Raw genomic sequence first — 21,669 nt, 5'->3', positions numbered from 1 at the left:
AATTTGCTATTTTATTTCGGACATTTTCAGTTCAGTTTTTTTTTTTTTTTTTTATTTTATTTTACTTTTTATGCATATTTTGCTTGTTTGCAAATTTAGAAATACAATGGGAAATAACACGACGATAAAATTTATTGCTTCAGTGTGAATTTAAAAAAAAAAATATATTTCACTTTTTTTTAAACTCGGACAACATTGATTGATTATATTACGCCTAGTAGATAACAACTAAACCATTCTTTTATTATAACTTGGAACCATGCATTCACATTTCAGATTATAGCTGTTTTTTGTGTTTTTGTGGAATCTGTTTTTGGTGCAGCATACCCTTTTGAGCAACCTACAAAACAGGAATGTATAGACATGATGCCATCATACTTTCAAGCTAGGCCTCAGCAGACGACGAATCGTCCATTCAAAATCAAAGTCACTGATAACATATATCAGCAGACTGCTGTAAAAGGTATAACTGATATCTTCTTATTTTAATCCTATGTATTATTTTTAGAAGTTGTAGTAGTATTAGTATCGTCACTATAACTTTATATTTATTATAATTATTACAGAATGTCTTCTTTTTTTTACTAAAACAATATTGTATGCGCAATAATAATCCTTTAATAAAAATGTAAGTTGAGTAATTTATGTCAAGTTTTTTGTTAGGTCATAGCTTTAAGGCCTCCGTGACATTATTTATGAAATAGTTTGAAAACAATATCGATATGACTAAACCGAAGATTTTGCATAGGTTGGTGAAAGAGCTCTTCTTTTATTTTATTATAATTCACATATATTCCGACTGAAAATAAAGTCTTGCTTATTGGAGGATTCTTATCAAAATCGCTCAATGTTAAAGTTTGACAACTAATTAATTTATCATATTGATCATTTGTTTTCTATTCTCCTAAAGAATAATAAGAACGGTTTTTAATATATTTTGCCAATATTTGCTTTATTTTGTTTTCCTTTTATGTGTTGATCTTTTTTTTAGTTACCATAGAACGACTTGACAATTTTCCGATTAAAGGATTAATACTTCAAGCCAGAAGGGCCCAGTGTGATGTAGCAAATCAGAAAGAGCCTGTAGGAAAATTTTACCTGGCTGGTGAAAAAATATTGCAACTCTTCAACTGTTCAAGGAAAGACGTAAGTAAATAGTGTGTTGTTGTTTGAATGTTTCCATTTCCAAATGAACATGCCAGACAAAAACAACACATATCCATTCAAATGCACAAATTGCATATATTACATATAAAACTGCGGTATACTAATGTTGCCTTTATTTACGGATGGTTCTTGTGTAAACGAAACCAACTTGGTATCTTTGATGAATCTTTCGTTGTTAATTAAAATTTTACAAGAAAAACATGTTTACATAAATGTTCTGTCTATCTTTCAATATATTGCACACTCTATCTTTGTTAATCATATCAATGGCTTCAGCTCGGTAGGGTAAAGATGAGAAGAAGAAAAATTGGTATCAATATTATCTTAAATAATTGTTGACATAATATGTTTTCCAATATTTTAATTACAATACTAGGACACTGTTGTAAATCGAGCATGGATACCAATAGAAAGAAACCTAGAAGTACATTGGAATAGCAATAACATAGACTTTGGACGAGTATATTTCCTGTGAGTTATGATATCTATTTTTACAAGAATTGGTCTATAATTTTTTAGAGAATTAAAACTTTATCTTTTTACATCTAAATTCAAATATTACTACAAAATGATGAACATATGATTTCTTCAACACTTCAAGTATTGACTGCATTTTCTTTTTCAATTATTGCCTGAATGACCGATTGCGCAATATTTAAACACCGTCATGGTATGCGATAAACGTGCATGACTTTTCTATTCCAGCCCTGTTATGTCAATTTAAGCATATTCCGTTGCAATTTTTTTTCTAATAAGCCCTTCCTTGCACATGTGAAGAATATAGTGTAAGATTATAAAAGAGTGCAATTTTAGTATCATTTCAAAGAAGACATACAGGGACGACAATTATGTTTCTGATGGAAAGGAGGGGATAGGAGGATTTTCCGCGAACGGGGTATTCATTTTCATCTGTTACTAGGCCGTGTAATTTACATAAAGCGATACAGATACACGTGGAAATTCGTTATCACTATTGTACACAACTTTTACCTATATATTTAGAAATATTCATTTCGACATTGTATCGGGCCAGATTATTAGTATTTTCAGTTCTCGATGTACTTACCCGGATAATACTTCTCCCCAAAATCCTCCATGGCGTACATAAAATAAAATTAAATACTAGTCCCCTTTAGTAGATGTGATAATAAATCACCTGTTAAAATATTTGTTTTGACCTCGACGTTGAGTAAGGTCTTATATTGCCTTAAGCAAGTATCTTTTCATCAAGATTGCCATTATAAGATCTTATAATGTTTGACAATTTCCCTCTTTCAACAGAGCTACGATTGTTGTGAAAGACGACATATACTGGACAGATGTGACCAGTGAGATTATAAGACACTTATCAGATACCGATGCATCCGCAGGTGAAGTTTGCCCTGCCTCCACTAGTAGACTAGGAAGTAGTTCTAACAGAAACAATGCAGCCGCTGGTACTCTATTGTTGTTCTCATCTGTAATGTTTTATTTTACTTTATAGTTCAGAATCCATCTTTTTCTGAGTCATTGCGTCATAACATTGATAATTAAATTAACATTTATATTGTTGTGGTTCTGTCACATTAGATATATAACTTGTTATTAATACAATATGACACTGAAGCAGATATATAAAAAATAAATATGAATTAGAGGAAGTTTCATCGTAAACTTCTGCGAAACAGCAACCCATAAAACACAACTTTTACCAAATAAGATAAAGAGTTAACATATATATGGTCAACAATAGGTAGTTCTTGACTATTTTTTCAAGATCTAAATGTGCTGATATTAAAACATTTATAAAAAGGCTAATCAGAGATTACACAAAATATGCCATCAAACACAATTTACTAAATGAACAATAAACAAATACTACATCTCAAGAGGTTCCTGACTTGAGGAACAGGACATCAATTTGTGTCCGGTTAATGCAATTTCTTTGTGCAATAACTTTCGTTTGCTGTAACTGATAGTATTCATTCAGAATGTATGATATATCGAACTCATTGTGTCCAAAAAGGGGCGGATCCAGGATTTTCAAAAGGCTTTTGCTGTACAAAATCAGAAGAATAAAGAGGGTATCAAAACTACCCATGTAAAAGGACTGTACTACCTTGCTCCACACCCCATCCTCATCTGGATCCGGCCCTTGCACCAAAAAAGAATGTAAGCATGCAACTTTGACCACAATTCTTGAATAAATGTCACATTACATATAGAAAATAAAGAATCAACAAGAGAAATTTTAATGCATGTTTTTTCTAGTACAGGCATTACGTTAAGTAGAAAATGGTGGACTAGACCTGGTTTTATAGCTAGTAAAACCTCTGACTTGTATAACAGTTGCATACAATTCAATTATATTGACAGCAATATGACAACAAAACAAACAAACATAATAGGTAACAATGTCAAAAATATGGGGTACAGCAGTCAACATTGGGTTATCATCAAAATCAATATAAAAAATAAACAAATATGTCAACAAAGAACAACAAAAAAGGCATCTAGACAAAGTACATAAGTGAATTACAACGAAGTCAAGAATACAAATATTTACAATAGCACAATAACACAATATATATTACAAGATGTATAAGTATCGAGCCACGTCAAAGGGATAGTACCATAAATAGACTTACCAGTCAAAGTGATAATTTACAAAGACAAAGAAAAGCCATTAAGATGATAAATAATGTAAGTATCTAGAACCTTTACTTCCAGACCTTCGTGTATTATTTGTGAAGTTGATACAGAATATTTATCAAGAAGTCTTGGTTTATTCCGATAAAACTTTTTGGGAAAAGGGCGAGACGTTCTTTGACATTGTCCTGGTTCATCAACTTTTTGCTTAGACACTGGTGATGTCATTGGTAAAAAAAATGTCAAAAATATGGGGTACATCAGTCAACATTGTGTTTTATCTGACCTCCTATACATTTCTAGGAATGTGATTGGTTAAAAGCGTCCATGTGAAGACCGTGTATATTTGATAATAGGTTAGTAGGGAGGCAGGGCTTATTTCATACACGGTTAGTAGTGGATTTTCGTCCCTTTATATTCCATATTAGGTAGTAGGGAGGCGGGCTTATTTCATGCAAGGTTAGTGTTACATACCATTATAAAACAATCGGAACTGAGAAAAAATCTTAAAGGTTTCAACAGACTTGATGATTAAGATTGAAATAAATTCATTAAACACATTTAAATCTAACAAGTTGTTATCGTTAGCTATTGTTCTTGTAGGATCAATGCAAGTAGTTTCTTAATACTAACAGTATTGAAGACTGGCTTGCTCATTTTGATAGATCACAAGTCTCAATTTTACACGTTTTAAAAAAAAAATAGTCGGTAAGATACTTCGCTCTCACCCCATATGGAATTTACTGACCCCATATATACCGTATTAGGTCACTAGCACACTATGTAACTAATAATACTAATAATCTTAATAATTATACATAAGCCAAAAAGTACGAATCTAAGAGTACTATCAGTTACTGAGGCTGGTTCAGAGCCAATTCGATCATGTTTCACATGTCTAGACTTATCAGTACAAATACAACAGATTTAGTGTAAAGGATCATAACAGTGTGAAAAAAGGTACTACCGTTTGCAATTGCTATAGATTGGGTATCGAAATAACAGTATAGTTCGGATTTTTAACTTTATTTCTTGAATTTGACAATTTTAAAAATATTTATAAGATTGCTATACAACAATATAGTATGTTCATACGAATATTTGTGCAGGTTTTATATACACAGAACCCAGTTCGACCTCTTTTGTTTATACTCCAAAAGGAACAACATATTAACAGACATATGATAGTTCAGAATTGGTTCTTTTAAAAGTATTAAAAACTGAAAGCAACACGTTATAAATTTCATGCGAACCTTAATCGGGAACGCTCAAAGCCGAAGACTTGAGTTAGGCGTCGTGGGAGTTTGTGTTAGGTTACTCAGTGATACTTCATTACGTGTTGTTTGTGTGGACAACAACATATTGTCTGAAAGATAGCACAGGTTGTGTTAAAGAGGGACGAATAATACCAGAGGGACAGTCAAACTCATAAATCGAAATTAAACTGACAACGTCATGGCTAAAGATGAAAAGGACAAACAGACAAACAATAGTACACACGACACAACATAGAAAACTAAAGAGTAAACAACACGAACCCCACCAAAAACTAGGGGTGATCTCAGGTGCTCCGGGTCAATTGTGTAATTAAAGATACATGAAACCTGAGTGCTCATATGCGTCCTCAAAATATAAATATAAGATGGGGCTTTGTTAATTGATGCCTATTTGTTTTGCAAACGTAAATGGCAAATAAATAAACTCATCATAGATACCAGGACTAAATTTAGTACATACGCCAGACGCGCGTTTCGTCTACAAAAGACTCATCAGTGACGCTCGAATCCATAAAAGTTTAAAAGTCCAAATAAAGTACGAAGTTGAAGAGCATTGAGGACCAAAATTCCTAAAAGTTTTGCCAAATACAGCTAAGGCAATCTATGTCTGAGGTAGAAAAGCCTTAGTATTTCAAAAAATTAAAAAATTTGTAAACAGTAAATTTATAAATATAACCATATCAATGACAATTCATGTCAGCACAAAAAGTGCTGACTACTGGGCTTGTGTTACCCTCGGGGAAATAAATCTCCACCAGCAGTGGCATCGACCCAGTGGTTGGAAATAAACTTATCATAGATAACAGGACTAAATTTGGTATATACGCCAGACGCGCGTTTCGTCTACAAAAGACTCATCAGTGACGCTCGAATCCAAAAAAGTTAAAAAGGCCAAATAAAGTACGAAGTTGAAGAGCATTGAGGACCAAAATTCCTAAAAGTTTTGCCAAATACAGCTAAGGTAATCTATGCCTGAGGTAGAAAAGCCTTAGTATTTCAAAAAATTCAAAAATTTGTAAACAGTAAATTTATAAATATAACCAAATCAATGACAATTCATCATAGATAACAGGATTGAAAGACGCGCATTTCGTCTAATAAAGACTCATCAGTGACGCTCGAATAAAGTTAAAAAGGACAAAAAAGTACGGTGTTGAATAGCATTGAGGACCAAGAATTCCAACAAGTTTTGCCGAATACAGCTAGAGTAATCTATAGCAGCTATTCCTTAGGCAGTAAAGCCTTATCATTTCACAAATGTAAAGTTTTGTAAACAGTTAATTTATAATTATGACCATATTAATGATAATTCATGTCAACACAGAAGTGCTGACTACTGGACTGGTGATATCTTCGTCGAATAAAACCCCAACCAGCAGAGGCATCGACCCAGTGTTTGTAAATAAACTCATCATAGATACCAGGATTTAAATTTTGTATTTGCACCAGACGCAACGGATTGGACCCAATTTATAACAACATTATAGTGACGTCCTCTCTCTTTCCAATCAAACAACTCTCCACAATAGACAAAATGAAATAGAACATTCTACATACGGTTTATTGTTTTTGATTTATAATTCTGATTTGTATCAACATTGACCAAATCCTAATTAAGGAGGCTCGAGGGTATAAAAATTACAGGAAATAAATAAACATTTGTTTTTCATTTCAAATTTTATTTGTTACCTTTTGTAGTTGTTACTTAATATATGGTACAAAAATTATTCAAAACAAACAATTCTTGTTGGCCCCAGATGACTTTTAAAATGTATACATCATTGAAAAAGTTCCAAATTATCTCCCTTTGGTGGAAAAATGCCATTTTTTGGCTTTAAAATTGAAATATCTGTTTTAACTCATCGGTGACCTATATTTTTTAATATAATTACCATGCAAGCTGTACTTAAACTAAATTATTGTAAAATTTGAGCGATTTCTGTAATAAATTTCTTTCTTTTTTTTCGATATTACCTTTATTTCTCCTATTACTTCAACAGAAAAAAAAACACCTTTACAAAAATGTATGCTTCTTTCGAAGGCAGATTGTGAGCGCAAATGAACGGTGACCCCACTTTTTTATTTTATTTTTCTATTAACTATAAGATAAAGTTCATTTATAGAAAAATATAGAGAAATCCTATATAAATGATTTAGACCCGCGAACCCCCTTAAGTGAACTTTCGATAGTAGTTAATATATATTTTCGTTCAGATGTGATATATACCTTAAAGTTACTTCTTAAAAGTGATGTCCGTTATAGAAAATCAAGAGGAGAAGGAGGTGTTTAATGAAGATGACAATGACTCCATCAACGCCGAGTTAAAAAAAATATGCACTGGTTTACCAAGCAGCAATAGAAGATAACATAATGTGTCGTTATGTTTTCATTACAACCATAGAGTTTTTCAAAAAAAGTAAAATCACAAAAATACTGAACTCAGAGGAAAATCTAATCGGAAAGTCCTTATTCACATGTCAAAATCAAATGACAAAACACATACAAAACGAATAGACAAGAACTGTCATATTCCTGACTTGGTACAGGCATTTTCAAATGTAGAAATTAGTGAATTAAACCTGGTTATATAGTCAATGTTTCCAAATCTAGTTGTGTTCTACACTGAGAGGTGTTGTAAATAGAGATAATATAGTCCTGTGTTATTTTTTTTTTTTTTTTTATGTTTTGAACCCGAAAATATGGTTAGATGATAAGATTGGTGTAATGAAAGATGATAAACATTAATTTAGAAATGCAGTGATCGGAAAGGCATCTTTTCTTGTTAAGTCATCTACCGATTAAAGTTGTAATCCTGAGTAAATCAACCCACTATTTCCATATGGTTCGTCATTCGTTTCAATGTCAGAAATATTAGTCCCGATATCAACACAATAAAGGTACCACAATGGTGTTTTACACACAAAATAAACAAATATTTTCTTCATTTATTAACAGCTGAATAGGCTGTAGGTTTATAATATAGTTCTTCTAGCAGATATATATTCTCTTGTCCAAAATGAATATTATGATAATACCACCGTTTTTCTACAAGACTTCGAACTTTTAAAACATATAGCAGATTGTTTAATTTCAAAAATGAAAGCTGTGCTCAAATAATCATAAAGAAATTTAAAACAAATATACTTCATTGTATTGATGATGAGTAGAAAAGACTATTTATTTAAATTGAACCCTCCTAAACGGGACAAAGTGTGTTGTATGCTTTTGTGTTCAAGCTATTACCATACCAAAATTGATGTTAAAAACTAATTATTTTTGAGGGTAAAGAAACCAAAATATTAGAAATTATTAACTATAGAATGGTACAGTATTTCAAATTTGATTTTCCACTTGTCCAAAACACCACACACGAACCCCAACTAATATGGAAAAAGGGTACATTTCAACTTGCGCAACATATGAAAAGGTGTATGATTTTAAAAACTAAATTATATAAAAAGAATTGCGTAATAGAACCCACACGACATCCCTATCAATTAATTATTGAAGCCCCCTAGATATTAACGAACTACAGATCATAAAATAAAGCTCTATAGAGCTTGTAACCGATACGACTCATAACGTGAAAGCAACATAATATCACAAATGTTTGAATGCGTAATTGTCACAGGGTAATATGGCCACTTGATCTTTGTAAATAGGGCGTTGAATATGTGACGAAATATAATGTTGCAAACCCTTTATTTCACACTGAAAGTATATAAATTATAATAAACATTTATTTCAAATGTTAACTTGAAGTTTCCTTATAAATTGAACTATGAATTGGATAGAAGTACATGTATGATAAGGCCTAAAAGAAAATGTGCTTCCCTGAAAGTAGGGGAAAAGTTAGATGTCCCTTATGTAGCGTGCGTGCTAAAGTGTGTGAAACTCGCATTAGTACGAGTTCACCGTATATATAGTGCTAGAAAAAGTGGCGGGGTTGCATGTATAATAACTTCGTGCAGAGTAGATAGTCTTTTTTCTAACTGTCCGTCAATGAATGAATGAATGAATGAATGAATGAATGAACGAAGTAAATATATAGTACACACAACATATAGTGTAGTACTAGTATATAACTGTACTCTAATAAATAACTACGGTGACATAATCATGCAACTGAGCAAACTATAAAGGTTGGCATAACTCATGATAAAAAAGCAAATTGGTGTAAAATAAGTATAGTGAAATGAAATGAAAGCTTGACATTTTTATCAGGTAGTGAACTAATCAGTGATGAGGAAAACGAAAATATTTTTAAAGTTGTACAAAGATTTATTTTAGAAACAGGGAGATTTGGTCCGTAACAATTATTTTTATGTCGATGTCGATTAAGATGTTGAAACTTTATTTGATGTAACCTTATTTTCGAAACGTTAACATATTTCTCAGCTACATGCACTATAATTATGAAAATACGAGTTGATCACATTTTTTGATCAAACTGACTTCTGAGTAACGGGCAACCCACAGAATAAACATGTTAGATAAGAATTGAAAACTTACATTATACGAGTTTCTTATACTATATGTTCCTAATTTTGTCATTTTTTTAAAGGGAGACGGATTTATATAAATTTTTCTTGTTTCCGAATCCCTGTATTTCATATTGTATAATTATATTTTGTGCACTTTTTGAAATAAATAAAATATTGTTTAAAACTAAATGAAAGCTTATTTACATCATGCCTTTGTTTCACAGTAATGATGGGGTTTTAGAGAAAACGGACTAATAACTCAAGTACTGGATAATGTTTTTTTTTAATTTTTACTAAGCCGACGGTTTTAACTACTAACCAAGGACGTATAACTAACATATACGTCCTTGTACTAACTTAGATGGCTATATACTTATTATATCTATGCTACAATTAAAATTTAGATATTATTACACTTTTTTCGGTGCAATAGTGAAATACGGGAAAAAATCCGTCATTGTCCCGTAATTTAGACTAGCCAATTGGCGGCAAATTTATTTTGGAGGGACATGTCAATTTAGCCCGATTAAATTCAATCTCACAGAATATTTATCAAAGAAAATACGTGAAGCAAGTATGTTCGGTATTTAACGGAACTGTATAACCACTATTATATTTACTGTATGTTCAAACTGGAAACCATAGCCGAAACGAACACTTCTTTTCAGATAAACATTCAGAAAACAATAACAAAACACAGTATCCACAGCATGGTTAGGATTCTGTCCAATAAATAGCCATGGCTGAACATTGAATTCATTTCACAAGTTGAATTAGCTTATTTTTTTCCATGGAAACAAAATTGATATTCGTATTGGTGTGAATTCGAAAGAATGAGCATGCATGTAAAAATTGCTTACATGCATAGGACATAGGTTTGTGACTGAATTGATTATTTTGAGTACTTAATACACAGCCAGGTATATATTTTTAAGCAGTTTAGCATGTTTGAACTTGAGCTCAATGCCATAGTGGGTTGTAGCTCTGACTTCATACCCAGGTCCTAGTCCAAATAATTATGAAGTCTGGCAAGGCTAATTTAATTTTTTTCTAGGACACCTTCCTACGATTATAACGCTGAAGCCATTTATTACGTCTGGAGTTTGCATACCTGCCAACTTTTGAAAATGCCCATGGGGGTTTTAGCGCGCCACAACAATTTCAAAGGTTAAAATTCTTTGCGACAACTATTTTGCGCGTGCTGTTTTGTAGTCTAGAAAAAGTGTCATATTTGCATGATTTGTAAGATGGACTTACATCCCTTTTTCTTAAGTTTATTTGCATGATTCTAGTTATTATATCAGCAGAAAATATGAACATGTAGCTGTAAGACCAGGAATTATTTTCATGTGTAAGGATACTAAATAGTTGTTGACTTTTCCAATTTAAAATTATACACAAAGAAGGACCTTTATCAGGTTGGGAACAACACATAGGGATCACCCCTCAATGTTTGGACATTAAAAACCACTTTTTAAGTACAAATGAGCACACATTCATATTATTTGAAGAAACTTTTCCCAAAGAACTATACATCTTATGATCTATCTGGTATTATATGGTCAACACATGTCCAAGAACTTTGATATGTTCTTGGCCTTATATCTTCTTTATTATTCAAAATAATAGGACTCTTCATTTAGAAAAGCTGTTCCAAATATAATGTCAGAATTTCCCATTTTTAAGTTAATAAATCTACATTTTTCTATTTTATTTTTTACAAGAGTGACCCCTTGACTAAGGGTAGTCTCTCATTTAAGGGATTCCTCATGTTGATGTGGGTGGGGGTGGGGGGTCCATGTGAAAAATAATGAATAGTACATTATACTTTAAATGATTGAATACATAAATAAAATTATGTTACAGCAAGTGAACATGTAATGTCAATAAATTAGTGAATAAACTACTATTTATTATATTCATGGTAGTACTGCATCATTGAAGTTTGTCAATCAGCCATGCTTTTATTCTTATTCTGTGTAAGAACCTCCTTGCAGTTGAAAAATCATTTGCCATGTTCACGTTTTTACAATTCTGACCAACAAACAGAGGAATACAACACAAGTTCAATATCTAGCATGTTAAAACAATCTTGAGAGAAAACGTTTTTGATTGGCTGATTAATTTGATCATGAGAAACACACAATTTGATTGGCTGAACACGATTTCCTCCATTGGACACAGTTCAAAATCGGGAACAACAATATTTTTCGTGTAGATTTTCACCAAATCGTGTTTTAGGGAACAGTCATTATTTATCAGCTGAGGGGGTCGGTGCATTTTAGGGGGGGTCATTACCAAAAACATCACACAGCTGGGGGGGTTGCCATCAAAATTTTTGTTTTACTGGGGGGGTCACACAATGAAAGTTTTTATGTCTGTCAAGTATATAAATTGTTGACGATTTTGTAAGTAAGTGTGCAATCTCTTTGATGATTTCTGTCATTTTAAAATCTTTGATAGCACAAGCAGGATGCCCAATCTCTCATTTGTAGTGTATCTAATCACTCATTTGTTATGGTTCATTATCCATAGGATGTGAAAATTTACAACCAATTCATAAGATTAACAACTGTATAAAACATGAAAAGTTTCTGAACATGCAGTTGAACATGTTTATTTCAACTTTCTAAAGTGTTAAAATCATGTTGATGATATTTCTTAGGATAGATGTAGGACTGTTAAAGGTGTGTACATTCTAAAATCATTTGATAATTATATAGATATTATTAATTTATTAAATCATTACAAAGTTATCGATTAAGATAAAGAATATTTAATGATTCAAGTAAGGGCCTTTAATTTTGTTTGGTAGCATGGCATTCACAAACAAAAAACAGTACACTCAGGGATTTTGTAAAACATTTCCACATCGAAATGCAATTGAATGTTCTTATAATACTAAACCTGTATATACGTATATATATAAATATAAGCTCCAAAATAATGTTACTGTTTATTCATGAGGGGGGGGCAAGGGGTTTAACTGTTATGCTGTTATGGGTCATTTTAATTCTTTGTTATCTGTTATTCTGAAAATATATTTACTGTTAGCTGTTATTGTCTTATTCTTTGTTAGCTGTTATAGGACTATTATCTATTTTGTTATCTGTTATTGTGAGAATCTATTTGCTGTTAACTGTTATTGAAAATTGGAATGTTAGCATTTTGACAGCCAATCTTCCGTCGAAATTGAAGATAATTGAAAATTGTGATTTGAATGGACAATAGTCTCATTGGCACGCTTACCGCATCTTCTTACAATGTATATCTATTGGGGTCTTTCTACTGGTAATATCGGGTGGCCCTGTATTTGCAGAAGAATTTCAGTAACATACATCACATAGACATATAAAATCAATTGGACCCAGGACCATTCCAGTATATATTATCATTATCCTTTGTAATAAATTCCATTGTCTGTGACCATGTAGCATTTTGTACAAATTATAATTCACGTATTACTTGTACAATAACTTATAGTATGGATTTTGTTATAAAAAAGGCATTGGTACACTCTATAGATTTTTTTATTCAATGACCACATAATAATCTTTATGTTGTACTATTACACCACTGTCCCTGATTAGGGGAGGATTGGACACCAACTAGCATGCTAAAGTTGATGCAGTCACATTCTGTATGTGCCTATTTCCAAGTCAGGAGCCTGGATTCAGTGGTTGTAGTTTGTTACTGTGTTACTAAGTTTCTCGTTCACTATTTTGTGGATAAATTAGGCAGTTAGTTTTCTCCTTTGAATTGTTTTACATTACTAAGTGGTGTGGGTTTGAATTATGGCTTTGAGAATTATACAACATCTTTTTCTTTTAGCATTTATATTATAAGTGCTACTCCCTCTCTTTTCATTTACATGAAAGAGAACCCTGATCACCATATTTTTAAAAGCTTTTTAGCTGCTTCACATGGCGAAAATTGAAGCTCAGAAACCATTGATGCAAATACAGATGTGTCTTCAGTTTAATTTTTCGACAAATACCCTTTATAAAATCCTACAGCTTCTCCAATGCTGTACCCAAATTTTCCATATTCTATAATTTCACATAAGATACATGATTGGTGATTCACTTGGTGTCATCCAATTTTCACTAGGTCCAATTTCTATTATACTATCAGAATTGTCGCTGGAGTCAATTTCTATTATCAGAATAACCACAACTGGCATGCGTGTTTCAGTTACATGTCCTGTCTCCACTGATCTGGGTATTTTTGTATTTTATAAGTAAGTTTTATCATGAGGTCATTAAATTAAAAAAATATATTGTGCATCAATGATTTTTTTATTACTTGTAAAGTATATATATTGCTTTTCAGAAAAAAAATTAATCTAAAAATCAAATTGATAATAAAGTGTCACTGGCTGCACTTTTTTCAAAAATTAAATAAAAAAACCTAAATCATTAAAAATTGATCCCTCAAATGCCCTAGATTAAAAATATCCCTATATCAAAATCAGAAACTAGTAATTTCGTTCAGAAAAATTCAACATCCATACTATAACTTATTGTACAAATTACGGAAAATAATCAACCAAGGCAGAACTGCCTCAACGGCCGAAACTTCTTGTTTACACAAATTTTCTAGGTCCATACCACAAGTTATATACTAAGATCTCCGAGTCATCTACTGGATTGGTCCTGGACAGATTTATTTTCATATTTCATTACTGTTATCTGTTATTATCCCTTTTCAATTCCTTGTTATCTGTTTTTCACCAAATCAATTCACTGTTTTGCTGTTATGGGGACCCCCCTTGCCCCCCCTCATTCATATTTGAAGCAGGACGGACCAGAACCATAAGTTGCACTCCCTAGAACTATATGATTAGAAAATTAAAATCCACGAAACATTTATAAAACTTTAAAATTTCAATAAAGGCATTAAATGTATTGAGACATTTTCCTTCATTCTGTACACGAACCTTCCAGTTAAATTGCGATCTATATTTTTTTCATTTAAATGCTTATTTTGTCTTTTTTTCTTCTTGCATGTGTCAGAAATTCGAAATTCGTGCTTCAAGAAAAAAAAATCTGAAAAAAAATCAATGTGATATTTCATGTATTTAATTAGGCTGTTTTATTCAAAGTAGAATTAAACTGAAAAATATTAACCAAAATCAGTTCAATCAGCTTCAAAACAAATTTAAAGAACATTGAAGGTCATGATGAACATCAAGGGAACATACAATTACCTTATAGTTTTTTTGCTTTATCCAATAAAAATATTTGAAAATAGTTAGAGAATATCAGTTATTAATGACTGCTAACATGCAGTCAAACTGAATTATCTTTATCAAATTAATAAGTTCAAGCTACTTATATACTAAATAATAGAAAAGAGGGACGGAAGATACCAGAGGAACTTATAATTGTAGAATTTAATGTAAAAAATCAGTAAAAAATCAAAGAAAATGACTGCAATCAGGGAAAATTTCTTTCTGCCATGCATACTCGGTAACAGATAGTGTCAATGTCCACATTCTTCCCATAGTTATTTGCCCACTGTTAATTAATAGGGATTTTTTTTAGTAGGGGGGGGTCATACTTATGAAACATCAATTTAAGGGGGGGTCATTATGTGGTTCATAAAAATTATGGGGGGGTTGCCAACAAAACTTTTTGATGTAAAAATTTGAACCGACCCCCTCAGCTGATAAATAATGACTGTTCCCTTAGAGGGTTTTTCAGGAACACGATCGTGCAATCGTGACAAAGGGTCAAAATCGTGTAGTACACGCCTAAATCGTGAAAGTTGGCAGGTATGAGTTTGAGAGCTCATTTTTGGGGGAACTTGCAGTGTTCTCCCCAGGATTTTTCTAAGGCGCTAAATTCAAAGGCGCGTAACTCTTTTTTTATAGTGAACTTTTGTGATCTGAATCAATCAGTCATAAATCATGACATGCAATATGAGTTATAATGCTTTGTGTTGTGTGTTTAATAATGCAAAGTATTAATGAATTACAAGAATATATGAAATAAATTGATTTAAACACAAAAGTTATTTATATATATTCAGTCCATTAAAGATGTCAAAATAAAAATATTCATCTTTGTATTCTCTACTCCTTCTATGGAATTTGTTTCAAGATAATGTTATTTGTTGGACAGTCTGTTCCTCAACTTTGTCTTTATCCTCTTTAGGGGTTGAAAACCCCCTCTCACAGTGATTGGGAAGGATGTGCGCCCTGCGCCTTTAGCGCATATTTACCAGGTTGGGAACAAACCCTCTATATGGTAATTATACCTGTATAGAGGGATAATCCTTCTATAGAGGGGTAAAATTATCCCTCTAAGAGGGATATTTTTGTTTAGACTGGATTTAAATCAATATAGGGCAGAATGGCATTCTCTACTTATTATGGCAGTAACCTGGAACAGTTGATGCACCAATTGATGTACTTAATTTAATATGCAAATGCCAAGTTTGATGCTTATCTGACTAAATATATAATCTATTGTTCACCATGATTGAAAGCTGTGATGATCAGGTAAATTCTACTCACTTATGCCTCACTGAACAGAATTTCTATTGTTAGATTTAACATGAAATTTAAAGGTCAACTATTCCTTTTGTTGTTGATCAGGTGTTCAGATAGGTTTACAATAGATTGCAAGTTTTTGTCGAGCCTGCAACTTTTGTTGCAGAAAGCTCGACATAGGGATAGTGATCCGGTGGCGGCTATGGCGGCGGCGGCGGCGTTAGCTCACTTCTTAAAAGCTTTATATTTTAGAAGGTGGAAGACCTGGATGCTTCATACTTTGTATATAGATGCTTCATGTTACGAAGTTTCCGTGAGTCACATGTCCAATGTCCTTGACCTCATTTTCATGGTTCAGTGACCACTTGAAAAAAAAGTTCAGATTTTTTGTAATGTTGAATTCTCTCTTATTATAAGTAATAGGATAACTATATTTGATATGTGCGTACCTTGCAAGGTCCTCATGTCTGTCAGACAGTTTTCACTTGACCTCGACCTCATTTCATGGATCAGTGAACAAGGTTAAGTTTTGGTGGTCAAGTCCATATCTCAGATACTATAAGCAATAGGGCTAGTATATTCGGTGTATGGAAGGACTGTAAGGTGTACATGTCCAACTGGCAGGTGTCATCTGACCTTGACCTCATTTTCATGGTTCAGTGGTTATAGTTAAATTTTTGTGTTTTGGTCTGTTTTTCTCATACTATATGCAATAGGTCTACTATATTTGTTGTATGGAATGATTGTAAGGTGTACATATCTAGCGGGCAGATGTCATGTGACCCTGACCTCATTTTCATGGTTCAGTGGTCAAAGTTAAGTTTTTGAGTTTTGGGCTTCTTATCTAATACTATATGCCATAGGTCAACTATATTTGGTGTATGGAAATATTTTATGATCTTTATGTCAGTCGCGCAGGTTTTATTTGACCGTGACCTCATTTTCACGGTTCATTGCACAGTGTTAAGTTTTTGTGTTTTGGTCTATTTTTCTTAAACTATAAGTAATGGATCAACTATATATGTTGTATAGAAGCATTGTTAGCTGTACATGTCTGCCTGGCATGTTTCATCTGACCTTGACCTCATTTTCAAGGTTCATTGGTCTTTGTTTAGTTATCTTGGTTAATGTTAAGTTTATGTGACAGTTGTAATAAAGCTTAGCTTTATACCTTGGACTATCAACATAATATCAATGATTAGTATAGAAGGCGAGACATTTCAGCGTGTGCACTCTTGTGTCACTTTAGCCGAAAACTGGTTATCCCAATTTTTAGTAAAGTGCATATGTTGATGCATATAATGCTAGAGATTATAGCCAATATAACTAGAAAATGCCATTCTGCCCTAATTTGCTTTAAATCCAGTGCAAACAAAAATACCCCTCTATAGAGGGATAATTTTATCCCTCTATAGAGGTATAATCACCATACAGGGGGTTTGTTCCCAACCTGTTTACCAGAAATGGCGCATAGAGTGACAAACGTAAGCGCCCACGTGGCGCACAATATTTTTCACATCGTTTCGAAACGTTTAGTTATCGTAAAATGGTTTTCCGATCGTGTTCCGTGCCACCATGTGTGTGTTCACAACTGTATAATGTTCCTCCAATCAAAGGAGCACCTATATATTTTTGGGACGTCTCAGGTGTTTTCCTATGGTAATATAACCATGCGGTTTAACGTCTCCGGTGTTTTCCTATGGTAAGAATAGAACCATGCGGTCTAACGTTAACTGATAACTAAAAAAAACGTAATTAAATATAATTTTTTATAAACAACTTTAAATTTGTGAAATTTGGCTATTACAGACGAGATTTAACTCCAATAATAATATTTTAATTTAGTTTAGCTTGCTATTATTTAGATTGAAAAACCCCAAAGCCAAAGGCGCTTAACTGTCCTTGTCACTTTTTGGTCTTTGGCTCCTATTGACATTTTGTAAACATGCCTTCAGTGAATTATTGTTTTGTTCTATTAATTAATGATACTCTCTACTGTTATTGTTGTCATTGTGATGAAGTAATATTGATACAAGAAGTGCAGAGGAAATGCCAGAAACTTCCTCTAATACAGAATGTCTGGAATAAGTATGGTATGGACGAAGACCCAAAGTTAATGTAAAAACAACCCACTAACATGAACAAGGCAACAGTACCAGTTTAAACATTGTAAATAAAGGTTATCTTAAATATTGTCAGGTTTGGAAGGAGTTATATTATATTCTTTGAAATTGAAATGACAAAATCACAGGAACAATAACCATGATATTATTTATTTAGAATCATAAAGGTAAGTACCACCACCTCTTTGCCAAAATATACTTTTTATCTGGGCCCACAGAATAAAATCCTTCTAGATCACTGCTTCTGTTAGGGAAGCTTTCTGTGAAAGGGTTAAGTATTCAGTGGAATTTGTGGCCTACTACCTCACATCCAAATGCTGCCATTTAAGCTTACAGAACCATTCTTTACATCATCAGAACCCAGGAGAATTAAATAGAAGCCATATTAAGCCTTTCAAAATTCTGTTGATTCTGCTTGAAAACTTGGTTACATGAACATTTAACATATATATGGCTTCCTTTGATTATGCACATTAAATTGAGTAATGTTAATTTCAAAATTCATTTCAGAATACTACAGATTTGTAGTTTTTATGATAATGGATACTAGACAAGCAAGAAAAAGAAGATGGACTCCATCACCAGAAAAAAGGACAGCAAGGTAAATGTACTGCAGAAAAATATTACATGAATTACCAGCTGTCTGCACCCATACTAGTCAATATTGATTCGGACTAGTGAATATTTTCGAAATTTTATATAGTTATATAGGGACAAGTTTTGATATTTAGTGTCCAGACTTGTATAGATGAAAAAGTTTTTGGCTCAGACTGAATTACATGAAATATTTATAACAAACACATAGATTGAAATACATAATAAAAGTATGAAAAAGATTCCCATAAAAGAGTGGAGACTATCATGTATATTACAATCGCCTTATTGTTTGCGTACTTACACTTAAGGCATGCAGGCTACATGTCTTGCAATCACTTTATTAAGTATGATATAAAATTAAGAGATGTGTCATTGCTGATGACTCTACTTCACATGACATGGCTATAATCAACTATAAATGTGCTAAAAACATCTACATGTAATATAGATAATGAAACATACATTAAGAATAAATACATTGATTAAAAACTTACGTCTTTTAAAGGAATGTAAGACATAAGCTGGAGAGAGTTTTGCATATTTTAAAGTACTGTATCAGAGTCTACGTACTAGTTAAAGTAAACAAAAAAAAATGGTTAAATCTGTGTATTGAGATATGTAAATTGATTTTGCACACTTTCAGATGTAAACATACACATGGAGACCATTCAATCTTTCTTAGATTTTTACTGAGCTGACGATTGTAATTCAATTAGAGAAAGTTTCAAAAAATCTGCTACAGTTGTTGTTTGGAAAAGAGGGACATAATCCAAAATATTATAAACATCTGACAGATATTTCATACCAGTCACCTATTTCATATATAATAGTGTATTTTTAAATGATGCATGCCTTGCACATACCATAAATTACAGTAACTTGCCACTGAACTTAATTATATAACTGCAATCAATCAATGCAATCAGGAGGTACTGATCTGTGATAATATATGTCATAAAAGTTACACAATAGTAAATCCACAACAGCATTTAGGCCAGACTTTTTTTATTATCTGTTTAACGAGATCCGCCGACTCCACCTTTCCCGATTTTAGAATAAAAATAAAAGTAGTGCTTCTTACTTTTATTATTATTTTTCCCGCCGACTGTTACGAAATCCTCAGAAAAAAATAAAATGTGTTCACGATACTCGCTTTCAGTCAATTTCGTTATCGGTAATATTTAATTTTTACCAAGTCAATGAAACAGCAATTTTCATTTAAAAGTAAAGAAATTCAAGGCATAAACGATATATTTTCTTCTAAAAGATTTTTAAGCTGGTGGCATGCTTTTCATACTTGTTACACGAGAGCGTACATCAAATCATTCTAACTTTCGGCAAAATCAGTTATTACTTCATCAGAACTTGATGAAATTAGCCTAAAGTAAACTTGTCATCCATGTATTGCATTAGAAACGTCATATTCCTTTCCAAATAGCGTATCAAACATCGTTTATTTTTGTAAATTTTTCTTCCTCCGACATTTAAATTTGTAGAACTACGGATCAGAATCGGGATTTCATCGGAAACGAACCCGCTATGACCGAAATCCGGATTCTTGCGATAATGACTACAGACGCATGAATAGCACTGCTGACAGACAAAAATTGATCCCAAAAGGGAAAATTACGCATTCCACACACATTAACATACTTTTGGTTAGATCTTCTTGATTAATGTATATATTTCCATGTATAAGCATTGTTTCAATTTATAGGTTAAAGTTGCTTAACTCTGGGACTATTACACCAGAGACATATATACACATGTGTATATATATGTCTCTGCATACACTAAGAGGTTCCTGACTTGGTGACTGGTATATACATATATAGTGTATATGCAGCGAGGTTGATATATTTGAGTGGTGCCATGGATCTATATTAGTGGAAATACAGAATCAAAACATAGTTGTTAGCTCACCTGGCCCGCAGGGCCAAGTGAGCTTTTCCCATCACTTTGCGTCCGGCGTCCGTCGTCGTTAACTTTTACAAAAATCTTCTCCTCTGAAACTGCTGGGCCAAATTAAACCAAACTTGGCCACAATCATCATTGGGGTATCTAGTTTAAAAAATGTGTGGTGTGACCCGTCCAACCAACCAAGATGGCCGCCATGGCTAAAAATAGAACATAGGGGTTAAATGCAGTTTTTAGCTTATAACTCAAAAACCAAAGCATTTAGAGCAAATCTGACATGGGGTAAACTTGTTTATCAGGTCAAGATCTATCTGCCCTGAAATTTTCCGATGAATCGGACAACCTGTTGTTGGGTTGCCGCCCCTGAATTGGTTATTTTAAGGAAATTTTGCTGTTTTTGGTTATTATCTTGAATATTATTATAGATAAAGATAAACTGTAAACAGCAATAATGTTCAGCAAAGTAAGATTTATAAATAAGTCAACATGACCGAAATGGTCAGTTGACCCCTTTAGGAGTTATTGCCCTTTATAGTCAATTTTTAACCATTTTTCGTAAATCTTAGTAATCTATTACAAAAATCTTCTCCTCTGAAACTACATGGCCAAATTAATCCAAACTTGGCCACAATCATCTTTGGGGTATCTAGTTTAAAAAATGTGTGGCGTGACCCGGCCAACCAACCAAGATGGCCGCCATGGCTAAAAATAGAACATAGGGGTGAAATGTAGATTTTGGCTTATAACTCTGAAACCAAAGCATTTAGAGCAAATCTGACAGGGGTAAAATTGATTACCAGGTCAAGATCGAACTGCCCTGAAATTTACAGATGAATCGGACAACCTGTTGTTGGGTTGCTGCCCCTGAATTGGTAATTTTAAGGAAATTTTGCTGTTTTTGGTTATTTATCTTGAATATTATTATAGATAGAGATAAACTGTAAACAGCAATAATGTTCAGCAAAGTAAGATTTACAAA

General features: G+C 32.7%; 1 protein-coding gene and 1 long non-coding RNA gene across 2 annotated transcripts in view; both read left to right on the top strand.

Moving 5' to 3' along the window:
* The first annotated feature begins 264 nt into the window (after nucleotides 1–264).
* LOC143056279 (uncharacterized) lies at nucleotides 265–2,713 on the top strand. Its single transcript, XR_012972294.1, has 4 exons — nucleotides 265–463; nucleotides 992–1,146; nucleotides 1,544–1,638; nucleotides 2,449–2,713. It is a non-coding gene; the product is annotated as an uncharacterized LOC143056279 (long non-coding RNA).
* A 7,319-nt stretch (nucleotides 2,714–10,032) lies between these two features.
* Nucleotides 10,033–21,669, top strand: part of LOC143055157 (uncharacterized) — a 47,182-nt gene continuing 35,545 nt past the window's right edge. Inside the window, exons 1-2 of the mRNA XM_076228300.1 lie at nucleotides 10,033–10,131; nucleotides 18,687–18,777. Of these exons, the coding sequence (XP_076084415.1) occupies nucleotides 18,710–18,777 (68 nt within the window). The 5' untranslated portion in view covers nucleotides 10,033–10,131; nucleotides 18,687–18,709. The remainder of the gene's footprint in view (nucleotides 10,132–18,686; nucleotides 18,778–21,669) is intronic.

This window comes from Mytilus galloprovincialis, chromosome 1, assembly GCF_965363235.1.
Source record: "Mytilus galloprovincialis chromosome 1, xbMytGall1.hap1.1, whole genome shotgun sequence".
Lineage (NCBI taxonomy): Eukaryota > Metazoa > Mollusca > Bivalvia > Mytilida > Mytilidae > Mytilus > Mytilus galloprovincialis.
The sequence above is the reverse complement of the archived record's forward strand: the minus strand, read 5'-3'. Positions and strand labels throughout refer to the sequence as shown.